Here is an 18,631-nt window from a genome sequence, read left to right as displayed (position 1 = left end):
GTAAAGTGAAAGTAAAAGCGGTACAATTTCTTACTTCTTGCTTGCATCAGCTCAAAAACGTAAAGAAAGCAGCAGGCCTCGTTGAGAGACCCCGGGTTGTCTCGTCCATTGCCGGTCGACGCATCTCGTCTCTTACGCATCCCGTGAATACCGATGGGTGTAGAAACGGCGCTGGCTACAAGGATATCTAACAGCGACAACGAGAATCATTTCTCTAATAGCTTCCTAGAAGGAGGACCCTCCTCAGAGGGTTATAGGTTCCTTCCTTGAGGCTCTCAGGCTAACACGCTGCGATCTCTCCAGCCGTGTACAGACATCGAAATGGCCTTTACGTCTCACTGGCACTTACGCGTCCATTGCTCATGCGAGTCTTCATAAAATGCTGGGATAAGTTCTTTTCTTGGTGCTTTGTATAACATGCGCTGAGAGTATAGAACCGGACTCACACCTTAAACCGTCTCTGGTTTATGAACGGGCACATATCAGTGCTTTCTGCTGTCACTGAGTACGGTGTCTACACCAATTAACCTTTAGCTTAATGAAAATGTATGATTTCTGCTCAACGTAAACGTCACTGTCCTTGATGTCTTCATTTGGACACAAACAACAGAAGATCACATTAAAAAATTCGTCGCCAGAATACGCACATTAATTATCTATTTCTGCGATTTTAGCTTAAGCAAAACCGGAAAAATGTAACTGTTGTCTTTTTATCTTTGAATCTAATATAAAGTTCACAATAAAAATAGTGAATTTTTCTATGAAGACAACAAAATTCATTTCATTCACGCGTTACGTAGGATCAACTTAAAACGCATCCTAAAATAGTATAGGACTCGAACCTAGTGATTGAAATGTGCCCTAAACTCTTCAGTGTTTTCCCCTAAGCTACGCGATCTGTATGATCTGATACTACAAAACATGATGAATTGACAATCGAGTGATTACCCAAATTATTCCATTTTATTAGTAATTCAAGTACTACTGGCCGTTCCGGACATTCAATCATGGACTGGATCAATGTTTGAAACTAACGCCTTCGTCGTAAGCGCAGATATTTCTACAGTGAAAGAAGAGTGTGTGTGACAAAAAGTACTACGCAAAGATCTAACCAAGACGTATTACTAACATGGAAGCGAGATGACTGTAAAAATTTAGATGAATAATCTAAACTATGAAGCAGCGTTTTTACAACGAACCATTTATAATGTACATTTACATTGTATCGAGAAAACATTGTTTTTTATGCAGAGTCCCTCCTAAAAAGAACAGTGTTGAAGTACAGAAAAAAAGCAGATTCTTGTGTGGCAATGTCCTAGTTCACCATTGACTCAAACAGCTGGAAACCAAAAGCTTACATACAAATATGTACATGCAGAGTTTCGCATACAAAGATGACCCACTAGTCAGGAAGACGCTTGTTTAATTCTTTAGCAGTGGTCTACCAAGGCAAAATGTAAAAAAATAGCAAAGCAGACCTGACGGGGTGGCAGTAATAAAAAACAAACGACGCGGTTTATAATGGTCCTGCCTACAGGTCCAAGTTAGTGATGCCAACGGTATGCGTGAATCACATGAGTGCTGCAGCCTACGCCGGCAACGTACAGTACCTGCGATGATTACATTCTAAGTAAATAAACGTTTTACTTGTCAGTTAATAGTAAGGGGACTATAACTAGTAGCGGTGACTTCGGTGATGTCGACCGCTACTTTCCTTCACCTGCTTACGAAATTTAACAGCTACCTGTATCCGATAGCAACAAAGCTTTTGGGTGACACACTATGTAATAGTTGAACAAGTTCTAGTTCGTAGAACTTTAATTCCCAGTACAAAACTGGTGCCGTTTGTAGCAATGTCTAACGCAAAACTCTATTAAACTCTAAAGATTAACGTAGAACTCTGCATACATTTTTTTACCTCTCTTATTTTTTATCTCTTTTATTTTTAATCTCATTCACTCTACATACAAACGTTTCGTGCCATTGGTAATGGGGCAGCGATGAAAGTGTAAATGGGAATACCGCACCCTTTCCTTCAGCCGAAGCGCTCTTTTAAGTATACCTTCCACATAGACAAGTAAGCCAACCACCTCATTAGTTTTAGCGCTACAAAACGTTGCTTCCACTAGGAGTCTGTCTCTACCTCTCTTAACATGTGCAATTAAAAGATGATTTTAGCTTCTTCCACTAGAAGTCTAATCGACGAGGGTCTGCCTAAGCTTATCTCCGGTTTATGTAACACACCTGTAAAACAGTATTAGTTATTAACTTTGATAGTAATTTGCAATTTTTCTGCTTATCATTATTATTTTTGATAATTATTTAACGCTGAACAAAACGATTACTTCGTTTATTCATACTTACTATGCACATGCATTGTGAGAATTTTCCAGTATTTACCAAAGCACCGCTTGCCCGCTATTGGTCACGCTTTTTGTGGTGGTAGTGATTCAAATTTGGCCGCGCTTCGCCGCAGCAATGCAAAACAAAAATGTCCGTGTGCTTAGGAGCTGCGCTACGGGGCGCAGGGACCCTGCGGGCTTGGTGTGTTTTACGGCCTTGTCGGGGACCCCCATTAGTTCAATTAGTGCCTAAGAGACACACTACCTCCTTACAACCATCGAGGTTCAGTGCGGATAATTTCGTCGTGCGCAAAAAGGTTTATATGGACTTAGGTTGAGCCCACTTCGAACAGTGGTTGAAATTCTGGCCAGTCGGTCACTGCGGATATTGGTGTTCGATTTTGATGTCATGACGTTATATAACCCTGCGCAGAAATGATAACATGACAGTACACCCACATAGGCTCTGGAACATTGGTACCTACATATTAGGTATAATAAGGCAGTTTATATTAATGAACTATATTGAAATAGTGATATGACTTGTGTGTTGCTGGTCTATAAGCTCATGACTCACCGGATCAATTGCCATATGCAGATTCTATTTAGCTCTTTCATTAGGTTCGATCCTGTCAGATATTCGCACACATTTCCACAACGAGAACGCAGTTTTATGTTTGCAACAGATAATCTACAAAGGCTGCTTCGTTGATCTGTATTCAAACACATTCTGGTTAACTGTTTTGAGCAACATACTATAATTAATGTAGAAGTGTCTCATTCAGATCAAAGTTTTAATTGACTGGAGAGAATTATTAAAAAAACGTCTCAAGACATCTGGTCTTTTTGTAATGAAGTTTAGATGCAGCAGTAAAACATGATGTTGCACAAAACTCCGCAAAAGTGAAATGTGAAATTTTTTTGATATGCTTTCACCTCCAACTTAGGGCCAACTGATCATATCTGAGATCATTCTTTCGAAAAATTGGCTGGGGCATTTCTACTTGGGCAACCTGCAGACACTTTGGAATTTTCCTGGAGCAGTAGCTTATTCTTTTGAAGGAGCAATAAATAAAATTATCAGATTTATATGTTTTACTGTATTATCAGTTGATAATCATAGCGAACATATTTTTAGAGTAAAAGGCCAAATTCATCAAAATTATTAATTAGTCACAAGTAACAATGGGTTTGGGATATCGTGAAGCTGTCGACTTACAAAACAGTTAATACGATCGTACATGCATTGCGTAATATATAAAACTTCAAAGCATTTCAGCCATGTATTTCTATAAAATGTGTAGATATATACACCGACTTTTTATGCCTTACTCTATGGAACCGAATATAATTGTAATGGAATCTCGTCTTTCGCAGCTGCGTGTGCTTCCCAAGGCTCCGCACAAGGTATCGTTGCACGTCCAATAAATCTACCATATTAGCCTAAATGGTGCTCGGTTTCGTGTAACTACATTCAATCGAGCTTAAAGACTCAATTGCCGAGCTAAATCAGCTTGCCGAATTGAGGTCTTTATTGTAGCTTTTTATAAAGTCATTTTACTTCATTGACCATTAGTTTGCCTAACGTCTCTTATTAGAATCGCTTTTTAAGCATTTTGAGCGGGTATTGCAAAATGTTGCCATCCCGTGTCAAGGTCGATATCATAGCAACCTTCTGCACGTTCATAACTCATAGCCTTTAGTAGGTGTGACTCATTGGCCTATGTAGATTCTGCGACTCCGTCGTCGTGCCATTGTATTTTTGCGACGAGCAAAAATTAACTGATTTTGATTTTTTGCTACCTTTTTATTTTTAGTATTTTTTAACTTAATACTATTCAGCTTCAGGCTTCAGGCTCTTTGTGAAAAAGAACAAAACTGTCGTGGTATATCTTTATGTTCTGCCTTTGCTTTGAATAATACAAGTTGACGAAAGGGCAGTATCGCATAAAACACGGAAAGTACCTGCGCGTGCAGGCATTTTATTTGTGCTATTATTAACATTGCCGATTTCCATTTAGAATTGGTATTGCCATATTGTTAGCATTTCATTTTGAGTAAATTAACTTCACAGATTACGGCTAATACCTATTTTTTCCCCCCACTGTTAAAAATCCCAACTACATTCACACGCTTTTGCGTAGCTCCTTAGTACTGCGTCGGGCTTCAACTTTTCGATTCTCCACAGAGCTTCTTCTACAATGCTTCTAATTCTTCCGCACAATTAGTTAATATTCCTAATTATATGCATTTAAGATACTTCTTTATTTATTCGTCATGTCCAGGAGAGACCAAATATGACTTCAGTATAACTTGGTGTTATCTTCTTCGGGGTTAACGTCGTTCTCCGCAGCTGTTACAACAATCTTGTTAGCTACGCTCAAGAATAATGGTACCGTTATAAAGCAGATACTTTGTTTAATCGCAGAATACTTTGTGACTCAGGTGACAGCTCTCGACTATGCGAAGTGGATTCGAAATTAAATTGGTTTTTTTCTTCCACAGCTCGAATATTGTAATCAGTCTGTACTGGCTGAATAAGTGTAGGGGCAAAAACGTTGATTCTCATAACGGTGCACCCTTTCAGCAGACTTCCAAAAGGCATTTTTTAAAATATTAATGTACGAATGTCAATATTTATGTGGTTTTGTCAGTAAATTGGCATTTAAGTCCAACAAGTACGTCGTAAGAAATAAGCCGGTTACCTATACGTACCTCTTATAGCAATCACCGTTTAAGTTCACGCGCGCTGCCGTTTAATACATTTAAGGGAGCTTATTAGCGGATATTCTAGTATCTGCATGCTATATACGGTTTGGCAGTGGCCGTGTAGGATAAAAGTCAGCCTATACAAACAAAACTAATGAGGTGTCTGCGTGGTCCATTTAGATTTTAACACGCACCGTCCAACTAAGTCGTGTATCGAAACATGACCACGACCATAACTCTTCGCTTATCACACCAAAGATTGATGTCGACAGGGACAAAATAACAGGATGGAAAATTGTGCGCGAAATGTTCAAGTACATTTGGCCTAAGGACAAGCCACACATCCGACGAACAGTCTTGGTAAAGTATATGTATATACTTCTAATGTAAAGTACAAGTGGCCGTGATAGGATACCATGTGTATGATTCGAACACGCCAACATATTTTTTTGTAGGTAAGATGCGCCGGTGATTCGATTTATTGCAGAATTAACCAAATTGGTAGCATTAAGTAGAATAGGGCCATGCCTTTAGAAATGACGCAGAGATAATCTTTAACTCAATGAGAACTGTTCGCTTACTTGTTCTTGCGCTCCTTTCAGTTACTATTATTTCGTCACTATTATTAAGTGTTAAATGTTGTTTCAGTCGGCGTTGGGTATCCTGGTAGCCGCAAAACTGATGAACGTGTCGGTTCCATTCATTTTCAAATACCTCGTCGACAGTTTAAACGAATACACGGGAAGCAAGCTTCACTTTGGTGATGTTCCTTCGGCTATCGCCTCCACTGCCTTCGCTCTTGTACTTGCTTGTAAGTACCGTACGCTAGCTGGCACTCATTCTACGGATATCTGCTCACAGTAATTTATGATTTATGAAAATTACAGCCATTAAGTGTCGCTTCAGTATCTCAATTCATAGAATACATTCTAGCGTCAGTTGATATGATGGGCTATGAGTTGATTAGCAAAATAGCTCCATCAACTGCTGATTAGAATAAAATGTTTGTAAATTTATCTTTATAGCTTATTCAAATACAGTTTAAATGGGATTTAGCGTACGAATTTCAAATCGTTTTTCAGTTGGCCTGGTTCGAGCCGGATCGTCTGGCCTCAACGAGTTGCGTAATGCTGTATTTGCTTCAGTAGCACAACACTCTATCCGCTCAATGGGTAGAGGTCTATTTAGCCATCTTCACAATCTTGACTTGGGATTTCATCTCCAGCGTCAGACAGGCGCCCTCTCAAAGGCGATGGATCGCGGCACTCGAGGAATTAATTTCGTCCTTACAGCTTTAGTTTTTAATGTAGTGCCGACAATAGTTGAGGTCGCACTTGTTAGCACGATCCTCGTAAGTTTCTCTAAAATGAGTTCGTTTGTCTCGATTTTGGTGCAGTTTCGCCTGGTCAAGGCAAAGCACACAGTTGCTGTTGTCCACCTTATTTCTAACTTATAGAATTTATATATTCTATATTTACTTATAGAATAATAAAAGGAAATATTTAAAAAAGAAAAAGCATCATAGAATAATGCTTTTTTTCTGGGATGCTTTCGTCTCACATCTAATATGAAATTTGCATGATATTCTATCGCAGAATGTAAGATTATTTCTCGCGGTTCTTAGTTGTTTCAAAAAGCACAGAAACGTTGGAGATTTAGACCATTTAAATCATTCTGTCAATGTATTATGTAAGGTTCATGGTCTCCTTAGTTAGCTGTTTAGGTATTGCATCTGACGCAGTTAATGTCTTATCTTTTAGAACTAGATAAACGTTTACGAACAGGTCCATTACATTTTAGTGGTACAAATGTGGAGGTCAGTTCGCGATGGTCACCTTAGGATGCATTAGTTCTTATACGGCATTCACCCTGGCAGTTACGCAATGGCGAACTCAGTTTCGTGTTGACATGAACAAGGCCGACAACCGTGCAGGTTCTCGAGCTATCGACTCGCTGATGAACTATGAGACGGTTAAGGTAGTGAGCATTCAATTGCTTTTTTGTGAACTTCCATTATTCATTTATTTACTGAAATTAAATATATTATAAAATACAGTCATACAAGAATATTTTCGATATCAGCATATTATAACGGCTAATTCGTCACTCAACTTTAAAAGTTAATTTGTTTGAGAAGAGCCACATCACGGTCATATTTTAACATAAATATTACCTGTGTTAATCATTTCAGTACTTTAATAATGAAAAGTATGAAGTTCAGCAGTACGACGCCATTTTGGGTGACTACGAAAAGGCCTCTCTAAAAACAACAACCTCGTTGGCAGCACTTAATTTTGGCCAAAACGCTATCTTTAGCGCATCACTGGCGACCATTATGTATCTCGCCTGTAACGAAATTATTGGCGGTAAGTGTTAACAATCTATGCATCTTTATGTGGTATTCATGTAATTTGCCCTTATTATATCTAACAATACCTTTGATTCAATAGGACTCACACTTGAACGAACTTTTGGGGTTGCATTCTGAAAACGCAAATTCCTTGATTTTTAATCGGGACCTTTATATATCAACATATAATACATATATAGTTAAAAAAAATCACCTGATAAAAACTTCAAACTGAAGCTATTGTCTTATTCATCACTGACTAAAGCTATCTAGCTCACTAGGCTCTAACACGTTTTCTGATATTAATGGGTCCATTGATGTCCTACGGGGCGTAACAAGTAAACAGATAAACATTTTAATTTTAAGACCGGAAAATATTTACAGTTGAGCTTAAGAATGACTTGGCCTATGCGGGTGGCAAATGATTATTAGTCTGTCATGTGTGTAAACAACAAAAATAAAAAACAGAGTAAACGACAGTAACCATCACTGGCTGCACGTAAGCAAGAAATGGGAATGATTCCTTTTGTACTAAGGATTAATAACAACTCTAAGTGCGCCTTATATCAATAAACTATTTTGAAAGCAGTCCAATTACTACAGATCGAATTCGAATGAACATCAAAAACCAGCGAATACTTTAGTACCGCACCTAACTTAAGAAATATCCGCTAATGCTTTTTCAGAACACCTAACTGTGGGTGACCTCGTCATGGTAAACGGCCTCCTTTTCCAGCTGTCCTTGCCGTTGAACTTTCTTGGGTCCGTATACCGCGAAGTCCGTCAGGCGTTAATCGACATGCGAACTATGTTTGCGTTATCACAAATGGAAACTATGATCAGCAGTGTACAGGTACATGCCGGCATAAATCTTGAAAAGTCAGAAATTAAAGTAAGTTCTAAATAGCCAAACTACGCTTACCTGTTTCATCAGTTATTATATTCAAAGATCTACCTGATTAGCGAAGTTCGGTTATGAAGACGTTATCTATATAACTGTAGTTGAAGTAAGTAGAAATGTAGTAGAAAAAGAATTTGATCGGTATATTTTAAATCTTAAATATTTTTTGTTAAGTCATTTTATATATATGTATACTTATACTACTATAATATATATATATATATATATATATATATATATATGATGAATTTATCGTACAGTTTTCCGCGCAGAATGAACCCTTAAGTTTCACAGAAATCGCTTTTATTTGAATTTGGTTATCACTTTGACAAAAACCACATACAAGTTATGTTTCGATAGTATAAATACACAAATAGTAACGTATAAGGCGGCAATGTACTACAAGCGCTTACAGTAGCGTTAATATAGATGTGCTTCTATTTCAGAATGGCCCTATACTCATTGTCACTAAGGAGAAGGCAAACATCGAATTCGAGAACGTCACGTTTGGCTATATTCCTGGCCAGAAAATACTCGATGGTGTATCGTTCAATATTGCAACAGGGAAGAAAGTCGCCTTAGTAGGGGGTAGTGGTAGCGGGTAAGTCTTATCGGTTACCAACATAGTTAAGCGGGGCCTTTAGTAAATTAGAGGTATTTATTTTCTGTAGCCATTGTCGGCAAATTTGTCCGCCCAGTTTTTGCGGGCGATATAGCTCTGACTGAACTAAGAAAAATGTGCAACACGTTGTGTTCCGTACTTACATGAGAGTTTGCTTAGCCTTCTTTGCAGTCATCATTAATGGTAGGTTCAAATAAACGTTTTTCGCTTGTTAATTGTTTTATTATAGGAAATCAACAACAGTGAGATTGCTTTACCGCTTCTTTGATCCTATCAGCGGCCGCATTCTGATCAACGGTCAAGATATAAGAAAGGTCAACCTGGAGAGCTTGAGGCAAAATATTGCCGTTGTTCCACAAGTTAGTATTTATTCTGAACTACATACCTGCGACAATATAATAAGTGAGCAGTCTCGTTTATGATTGGCAAAGTATTATTTGGTCGCATAGTATTGCCTTTGATAAAGAAACAACAATTTCTTTAACTTGATTAGGGCGTCAGAATGAATCAAATATAGCATACATGCAGTTTAGCTTTAAGGTGTTTGTCTAGAACAACATCCTAAGACAAAAAGATAACAAAGATGTCCTTCTCTAATATATATACCGTATTATCTTCAGGAAGCCGTACTCTTTCATGACACAATCCGATTCAATCTCAATTACGGTGATTTAACTAAAAGCTCTGCAGACGTGGAAAGCGCTGCAAAGATGGCAGAGATTCACGATTCTATCCAAGGCTGGGCTAAAGGATACGACACTCAGGTACCTTCTGATTTGGTTTGAATTTAATCTTTAGTCAGAAGGGAAGTTAAGTGCAAGCATGTTCGTGGCTCAATATACGCACTGCCTACATGTATTACTGTTAGAAAAGACGTTTGTCTTGTAACGCAAGCGTTTACATATATTGTACCTTACCTTTCGCCTCCAGGTTGGTGAACGCGGTCTCAAACTTTCTGGAGGCGAAAAGCAGCGAGTCGCTATCGCGCGAGCGATTCTGAAAAACGCACCCATTCTTATCTTCGATGAAGCTACAAGTTCTCTTGACTCCATCACTGAACACGTAAGCGAATTAGTCTAGTAGCAAGAAATTAGTTCGGTAAATATTTATCATACGTAATACGCGAATCAATTAAAAGCCCTTCTTCCAGATGTTCCACCGTCCCTGCAAGCTGAAGACTGATTTTCAAAAATTTTCTTGATGTATATCTCTCTCCTTTGTATGATTTAGAAAATCATGATGGCCCTCGGGAGAGCTGCGTCAGGCAAAACGACGTTGTGCATAGCTCACAGATTATCAACAATTGTTGACGCTGACCAAATCTTTGTCCTGCGCAACGGTTATATCATCGAATCGGGAAATCATAAGAGCCTTCTGGCGCAACCATCCTCTTTCTATGCGCACCTCTGGAATCAGCAACATAACGCGGCACTGATTAGTGACAGGGTGAAATGAATCCCCGAGTTAATTCAATCGCTGTTCAATCACCTATTTTTCGGTACAACAAATTTTTGTTCGTTCATAAGAAGGACCTGAGAGAATACATAGGTGGAAAAGATGACCATTAATTATTGCAAGTGAGTAGGAGTATAAGACAGATCTCGGGAATTTGGAATGAGATGTAAAATTTACCCGCCGAATGTGACTGCACAAACTGTTGTGGACTGTATAGCGCAAATTATTCAAAACGATGAAAACGTTAGGCACTAGGACGTTATAAAGCGAACGTGAATTATTTATTGGCGTCGTATATACCACACAGAAATTTGTTTTATGCAAAATTCCACTGTTACTTAGTTGTTAGGTGTTGTAACCAAGTACGTGTATACGGATATACTAGTGTTTGGAGCCGTATGTTTCGCGGAATGCGGAAATAAAAAATTTGACAATTTAATTCGTAAGTTCGTGTTATTCTTCCAACCACATATATCGTAAAAATGAACAGAAAAAGTGAAACGGCACCAACATGACGGGGAAATTTAAATGTGGAAAGTAATCTGATCACAAGAGGCGATTGAATTAAGCCATATAAATGTGCCCTGTTCACGTTTGCAGAAATATCACTCGTATCTAAGATGTTGTACCTCGACGTACCTGTGTTAAGTATATAGCAAACTTATCTAAAGACGTGTTATAGTTAAATCATGGGTTTGCTGTTCGTAGATTTTGAGATAACTAAGGAATTGTGTATACCCTAGGAAGGCTTGCTTTTAATTATTAGGTTTTGACAATTAAACTTCGATGTAGTCACCTAAGCAATAACACAAATAATTATGCAAAGATTGAAACCAAACCTGTTTATTTTTTTGTCTTACTGGCCTGCATAATAAGGCCCTCGGCTACATACGTTATGGCCCGCACTCTTTGTTCAGATTTTGAGTTTGGTATGAGATACAGAACCTTGACACAGGAAGGTGATGTAAATAGCTAAAATATATTGATTAACTAAAGATTTCATTTCAGATGGGCGTCTCTGTCATCGATTTGTCGTAAAAAGAAACTTGAGTGAGAATTTTTATTTATGGATATACGCTGATAACCAAACAGGCTGATTGATCAAATGTTTATCTATTATATTCGTTGTAGTTTATTCGAATTCTGTTTTCATAGAGCAATGTCGCTCTCTCTAGGGTTGAGAGGTTTCAGCAGATTTTCTTTGTGGAGACTGCGACATTCCAATTTCTGCAAAACATTTTATATGTATTATTAAAGCAATTCTAATCTATTTTTTACAGATGACCGTTACAGCTCGCTATGTATTTCAGCCGAAAAAAGAAGGTCATTAGTAATTAAAGTGACTAAAACTAGCTAGCCTCAACCTCAGCTGGCTATTTGCGCGCCACGAACTCGTCTCTCAGTCAGCTTTTTGCTTACGCTCACTATCATCCATCGTCATCATAAGAGAACTAGTTTCGTACTACCTAAACCCGCATACAGACAGTTCAGCTGCCTATCGACTGTCTGTCGGAATCATATTTCCGAGTCGCCGGCCATACGAACGAATGCATTCATTCATTTAGCTCATTCTGCTTGCTGCTCTGTTATTGTTCTTTATTCTTTGTCGATCCCTCATCCGTCTGCCAGTTCTGCACAACAACATCGGCGAATAAGTGCTTACGCCCATGTTCTCTGTGTTCTCCCTGCAACCTTCCGTGCTACACAGGGAAACGATCGACGTATATTGTTAGGCATGTGTACATGACTGGGTGTGTGCTTGTGTGTAGTTGTGATTGTGTCATTAGTTTTTGGTGGGTGTCGAATGGTGGTGGTGGCGGCGGCGGCCGCAGCGTCAGAGAAGACGATGTTCGTTGTGTGTTGTTGCTGTTGTTGCTGTTGTTGTTGAACTGCGAGAGCAGGCGGACCCCGACAAAGCAAGCTAGTATATCCACTCCAATAACACACAAACACACACTTATATTTGGTAGCTCATTGAGCTGTTGTGGTCGGTTCTGGTACCCTGCCGCTGTCTGTTGTCCTAACTGTAACCAGAGTTCGGTAGGTGGTAGTGATTTTAACAGTAGTGGCAGCAGCGAGTACGGAACAAAACGAGAAGCCAGAATCAACAGAACTCGTAGAATCGGCGCCATCACCCTTCTATTTATCTACATGCAATCGACTGAGTGGCTGTCACAGGTGACTCGGGTGTGAGGATCGCTCTACCGCCCGTGCAAAAATATCCAGTATACACGTTCTAATAATATTGTTATTATTGTTACTCAGGCAGATAAGTGTTGTGCGCGTGTCCGTGTGTACAAACGCCGGAAAACGAGACGACACTGAACACGAAACAGAATTGGCAGTCTCTGAAAAAGATTCCGTTCCAGCTACTCTATCTCACAACGTTGAGACAGATACCCGTAAAGTACAACGAAGTATTTCTGCTAACGGGAAAGCATACGTGTCTTGCTGGCCTGTTGAGTCGGAACGAACAAGTCAAAATGTCTACTGCCTTATTCGCTTGTTCGAAGTGCAACTCCAGACACCCGTTCGAAGAGTTATCACAGGGACAACAGCTGTGCAAGGTCAGTAATAGCGTTTCAATTCAAATATGATACTTAAAAAAATGTAAAACCGCTACCAGTTGTAAGGTCGATATCCTGGGTAGGTGCAAACAGACAGACTTATCACTCTGAAGAAAACAACAGCAGGAATATAATGATAAGCCGCATATATGGCGGTGATAGGAGAGTTATGGTGCCTACTGCTGCAACTCCTGCAGGCCTTTGATGATAAACAAATGAAAGAGCGTTGAATATTGGCAGGCAGCAGGCACCCTTTGATTCTGCTTTAATTCTGGTAGAAATAAATGAAAGCAAGAACTGTTTGTGATGAGTGAATGACTGAGCGAGAACTCAAAATTTCATAGAGCGAAACCTCATCGATGAGATCGCTGTATGGATCGATACAAGGTAATTACCGACAATTGTCTGTCTTTAATGGCTTTTTTGTTGAATAGTAACCAAACATGTTGAAAGACTTGGGTGTGAAAGCCTTTCAAACAAAGCATTATCGATATCAAGAAATAATGCTTTGTTGCCTAATAAATAGAGAGTATCCAATTGCAGTCAGAAAAATACTAGAAAGTGTAGTGCGTTTTTAATTAACCTAATGCAATTCAATGGCGACACACTTCTGAAAGGGCATAAACTGGGAGATTGCGAATATGACGCCGTCGTTGTGCATAATATGTAAGGAACATACTACCGATAATTCGTATCACGGAGCTTTTGAACCATATCATATCGCAACTACAGTTCCACTAGCATGAAGTGCAATGATGACTTACATCGCGTATCACCCATTTCGGTTACGGTCGCTTGGCCATAAGAGCGTATCTCTTTGTAGGTTTTTAATATATCCAAATTACTGGTCAGTTCAATAATCCTTATCTTACTATATTCCATTGGCAGATAGTACATAGATCCCGTTCAAATAAAGTCCAGTAAATAGCAATCTTCACACTGCATATCTTTGTTTAAAATTATTATGAGGGGCTTATCATAGTCTGAACCATGCTACTAGCAGGGCGCCTGTGACGTTGTTGTCTAAGGCCAGCCGGCTTTGATCTCAAAGACTGTGCTCTGAGTCCTTCGTTTTGTGTTTATGCTTCCAGTCGCTCGGTGTAGATTATGCAGATGTATGAATTTTTAAAATCTGGTTTGTACATCAGTGCCAGAAGCAGCTGGAAGAACTGATTATAAATATATTCAACAAAGCGATTGTATCCTCTCTTAGGATACTAGGCGCTTGTGGTTAGACGTAAAACAAACATTAACATTAAGAACAACTTTCTTCTTTGACCGATAGCAATGCTTCAAGTAAAAATATCTTCGATAAAACAGATGAGTTTTTCATTTTGAAAATGGTTCGAAACATGCATCAGTAAGCGATTATTATTTTCCTAATTAACACTGGAGCATTTTGATGCCTAAATACAATTTTTTTTATTTCTTCTATTACACATGTGGCGCAATCATTCTCCAATTTTGACTTTATACTTGTAACGTAGGTTAATTACGCAACTTGGGGACAATATAGCAGCATGTTCTATTAGAGACTATGCGAACATTGCCAAGTCTACTCTTAGAACTTGTTTTAAGGTCTTCGACCAAATCACTGAAAAATGCGAATAGGTATTTACGTAAATTTTATATATTCTTATGCTGTTCATGGTTTTCTGACACTGTGTTATGCGACGCCTATAAACACGCTTGTTTAGCTTTCAAGTTGCCAGCGTTAAGTCAATATCACATGATAAAAACATGCTGACAGCTTGTACACATACGCCATTAATCTACATTAATTAGAGAAACAAATATTGCATTCGGGCACATATTGTACGGCAGGTTTTGAAGTACGCAGTCGTTCTTTTAAATATGAACACCAATATCTAAAACGAAATCAGTAATATCTTAGATAGTAACCTAGCTTTTTAGGGATGAAAGTGGTTGCAAATTCTCACTGTATACAATTATCTACAATACATAGACATATCTTTTCGTATACGCTGTGGTAACTTACGGGTTATTACCACTGCGTTGGGTTCTATGCTAAACAGCTAAGAAAAGAACTGCTATCTATTTTCATTTTATGCAGTGACTATTGAAGCTAACAGGCGATTGGTCTCCGGCTATTTTTCAGACATGCCGGCAGGCTAACGTGAAATGTACGTACTGTCGAGCAGATTTCCAACCTGAAGGGTAAGGACACTGCTTTTCTCGTTTTCAGCAAATGAATGTTGTGTGGAAAAAGCTTTTTCCTAACTTGGGACGCGGGCCTATCAGAGATATTATTGTCTTAGATTAAAGCTCGTGTTTTCAAATTAACGATGACAAAAACCTGTTTAACAGCTGCGTTGGGCCACGTTTTAAGTGGATACTTTTATCCTTAAACTAAGTAAACTGGACCCTTTATAACTACGTAATTATTGGATGACTGCTGTACTATACAGGAAGGGGTCGATCTGTGCTAAATGCGAAAACAACGTGCGGCAATTCGGGAAACCACGCTCATGTGATTACTGCAATCTCGTTGCAGCTTTCATCGGAAGCAAATGCCAAAGGTGTGCTGGTTATATATACATACTTAAAGCATAGCACTTTAAAGGCAGAGCTAATTATAATCGAAATAAATCCTAATTGGAGATAATCTAGTATCGTCTCAATAAATACATACGAAGATCCCCGTTAAATTCTGATTACGTTCGTTGTTTTGAACTCGCGCTTCAATTTTGACCAGCATTTGATTATCTGATTCCAATATCAGGTGTACGAACTCCGAAAAGAAGTACGGTGCGCCAGTGCAATGTGAGCAGTGCAAACAAAAGAGCGCATTCGATCGCAAGGACTCCGAAACGCAAAAACGGGAAGGCAAGATGCTTTGCTGGCTCTGCACGGTTTCACTGAAGAGGACCCTCGCCAAAGCTAGAATCTCCGATTCTGGAAGGTACGACTGTATTACGTTGACACGAAGTACTATAAAGGTCCACGCTATTATTATAAAAATCAAGGTTTCTTGTTAACATGTATACATACATGGAATAAGGTCTATGCTAACTTGCCGTTAGTAACAGATACGAATGACATATCGCATGACAAGGAGTCAAGCTAGAAAAGCATCCATCGAACACCTTGTAGACACACGTTGAGCAAATCTAAGTGATCCCGAAAGGTGCCTTGCTTATAAAACATTACTTTTTCGTTCTTCACTTTTGATATTATTTCAGAATGCGTGCGAGCTCAAGTCGCACGAGTCCAACTGCGCCTCCAACTGCTAATCTACTACCAGAGAACGGACTCAAGAAAAAGGAAAAAAAAACGCCCGACTTTCATCGAGACCGAAAGCTTCGGCCAGATGTTACAAAGGCAAGCCATCATTCGGATAGTGACCCCAAAGTGGGTGTCATTCAGTAAACTATATGTCGTCGTCTCATTGATAACAAATATTGCTTATGGATTATCTATATTTCACATGATATATACAAAATGTCATTTCTAATATTTTTCTTGTTGTTTTATAATCGTATGTGGATCTTTAGGTGGCGGTCGAGGAAGAAAAGAAAGAGACAAAAGATATCAAGCCATCGAAACCTCTCTTGTTCCCTGACCCCACGTCTTCTGATCATGTAGTGGCTCTCACAAAACTTAATGACCAAGTCCTCAGTCTTCAGCGGCAGCTGTCAGAGAAAGACAAACAACTGATAGCTAAAGATAGGCAAATCTGCGAGTTAAAAGCCGATATGGCCAAACAAGATCGTGACGCGAGAAGCAAGTTTCAAGATACCGTTAAGCGACATGCTGAACAGATGAACGAAATGCAGGTTTGTATTGAATTATCGTCGTCGCGAGATTCAAAATTATATTTCTATAGACCACTATCACGCACTTTCATAAGCAGCCCTTCAACAAAAGGTATAATAATTGTGATGACCACATAGACACAGTCGTGTGTTTTTATCATATTGAACTTCAGGAAAAATGCCGCTCACTACAAAAACAAGTAGTGGCGCACAAAGAGGCGAAGAAAGAGTCAAAAGCGAAGAAGCTGAAGATGGAAATTAGCAACGCTCTGTTGAATACAACGATGTAGTGGAAACACGCCAGGAGTTCGCGTAACATTATCATGTATCATTTCGATTCGTGGCTCATCTAGAAGTAACACATGTCCGGCCTCGAAACTAACTCTTCTAAAGAAATGTTTGGTGGAGAACAAAAGCAAGAATGTGCTCTTGTGACAAAACCTGTACACGATGACAGATTACAAATCCCTTTGGCGACATATTGTCAGTCTTGGCTGTCAATCGTAGAAAGCATACTAAAAAGTAGCTTCTACAGTGAAAATTGCAAAACATTAGCGTATTGAATCCATTACTGCACTTAGTTTACACAGCAGTACAATAAGTTTATTCTTTGTATGACAAGATTCAGAGGGTAAAATCTAAGCAGTAGCTAGAATTCTTTTCACGAACCCGATGTTCCTTGAACCGTGTAGCGGGGCGCAAATTTTGTAACCGTATAATGGCATGACTCTTAGTTAAGAGCTTGATAAATGCACGTGCGCTCTCCTTGATAAAATGATTAACATTGCTAGCTATCTATTAAGATGATACATTTGTATCAGAGTACTGTCCTGCGTAAGCGAAATATTACTAAGCTGTTTTCAATTAAACGGGCCACACATTTACCTCATATATCAGGACAAAGCTTATATATTATGTCAGTATAACATGTACCTATCTAAAGTTCCGTTTTAAAGGTTAACTTTTTACTTTCCGTATTATAGCAATAGTGTTTGCGTTCAGTTGTCTTAAACATGTGGTCCCTCTGAAATATAAACGAAAAAAAACAAATAAAATAAGTGATTGGAGAAAATCGCCACACTAAGTTGTCAAGGGCGGGAATTAGTATCGTCAGCAATGATACGCAAATATTTAAATTGTACAGCACCACTAAGTTATCATGGAAGAATACTTGTCTGGCAATGTAAGTGACGAGCTTGCTATCTAGGATAACAGATTCTAGTAGCTACTGCGAAAGTACGTAATATATAGGCCGCTGCTTTCGCAGGAATTGGAATTATTATACTAACAATAATACTTATGGCTATGATTATTATTATTATTATTAAACAGAGAGCTCAAATTAAGAGCAAATTAATTATCTGGCCTTTCAAGATCTGCCTCTTCGCTTCACATGCCCACATCATGCATATAGTTCACCACCACAAAAAGTATTCGGTTACAAACCAAAAAAAAAAGGAAACATTTATCCACTGCACGTTACGTTTTACCCCTTGTTGTCAAAAGCTCGGCAGAGATCCTCAACTGGTCTAATTCATGGTGTATGATTACCCATTGTACGTTTCTCATTGTAGACTCCATTTAAGATTTGTCTCCATTATTAAAAATAAGCAACCACTATTATTATATTCCAAATGCTATTTAGATAGTTTCTACTAATTTATCGGATTATATAAAGTTTGTGATCCGAGAACCTACTTGTGTGTAAATAAACGAGCCTGTAGTTATTTGTTCTCAAGGTATAAAACGGAAAAAACATCCCTTATTGAGTAATAAGAAACGTAAATAGTAATAAAATTAAAAATCATTGACATTACACCTGCTACATATATAAATACATTACGGGAACGTGAGCTAGACTTGCTAGACAATAAACGAATCCCGGCGAGTATAAAACAATGTATTGTAC

At 38.7% G+C, this 18,631-nt stretch overlaps 3 protein-coding genes across 5 annotated transcripts in view; 2 read left to right on the top strand and 1 right to left on the bottom strand.

Moving 5' to 3' along the window:
* Positions 1-2,472: 2,472 nt before the first annotated feature.
* ABCB7 (ATP binding cassette subfamily B member 7) lies at positions 2,473-10,825 on the top strand. Of its 3 annotated transcripts, XM_022848318.2 has the most exons (13): positions 2,473-2,659; positions 3,720-3,749; positions 5,232-5,411; positions 5,700-5,862; positions 6,134-6,402; positions 6,852-7,028; positions 7,243-7,417; positions 8,088-8,254; positions 8,749-8,903; positions 9,154-9,283; positions 9,545-9,688; positions 9,855-9,986; positions 10,155-10,825. In XM_022848318.2, the coding sequence occupies exons 1-13, from the start codon at positions 2,492-2,494 to the stop codon at positions 10,377-10,379; spliced, it is 2,115 nt and encodes a 704-aa protein (XP_022704053.1). In that variant the 5' UTR covers positions 2,473-2,491; the 3' UTR covers positions 10,380-10,825. The 3 variants fall into 3 exon arrangements, with proteins under 3 accessions (XP_022704053.1, XP_022704054.1, XP_022704055.1); XM_022848319.2 differs by lacking the exon at positions 3,720-3,749; XM_022848320.2 differs by lacking the exon at positions 3,720-3,749 and having other exon boundaries at positions 2,522-2,834.
* A 140-nt stretch (positions 10,826-10,965) lies between these two features.
* LOC111269017 (protein FAM76A) lies at positions 10,966-18,184 on the top strand. Its single transcript, XM_022848323.2, has 7 exons — positions 10,966-12,946; positions 15,066-15,124; positions 15,376-15,486; positions 15,690-15,869; positions 16,150-16,288; positions 16,462-16,743; positions 16,896-18,184. The coding sequence occupies exons 1-7, from the start codon at positions 12,863-12,865 to the stop codon at positions 17,010-17,012; spliced, it is 972 nt and encodes a 323-aa protein (XP_022704058.1). The 5' UTR covers positions 10,966-12,862; the 3' UTR covers positions 17,013-18,184.
* The window catches only part of LOC111269019 (uncharacterized), a 4,707-nt gene continuing 3,349 nt past the window's right edge, over positions 17,274-18,631 (bottom strand). Inside the window, exon 3 of the transcript XR_015314431.1 lies at positions 17,274-17,746. The gene's annotated coding sequence lies outside the window, so the exon portion shown is untranslated. The remainder of the gene's footprint in view (positions 17,747-18,631) is intronic.

Source organism: Varroa jacobsoni, unplaced genomic scaffold, assembly GCF_002532875.2.
Source record: "Varroa jacobsoni isolate VJ856 unplaced genomic scaffold, vjacob_1.0 scaffold_1344, whole genome shotgun sequence".
In the NCBI taxonomy this organism is placed as follows: domain Eukaryota; kingdom Metazoa; phylum Arthropoda; class Arachnida; order Mesostigmata; family Varroidae; genus Varroa; species Varroa jacobsoni.
The sequence above is the reverse complement of the archived record's forward strand: the minus strand, read 5'-3'. Positions and strand labels throughout refer to the sequence as shown.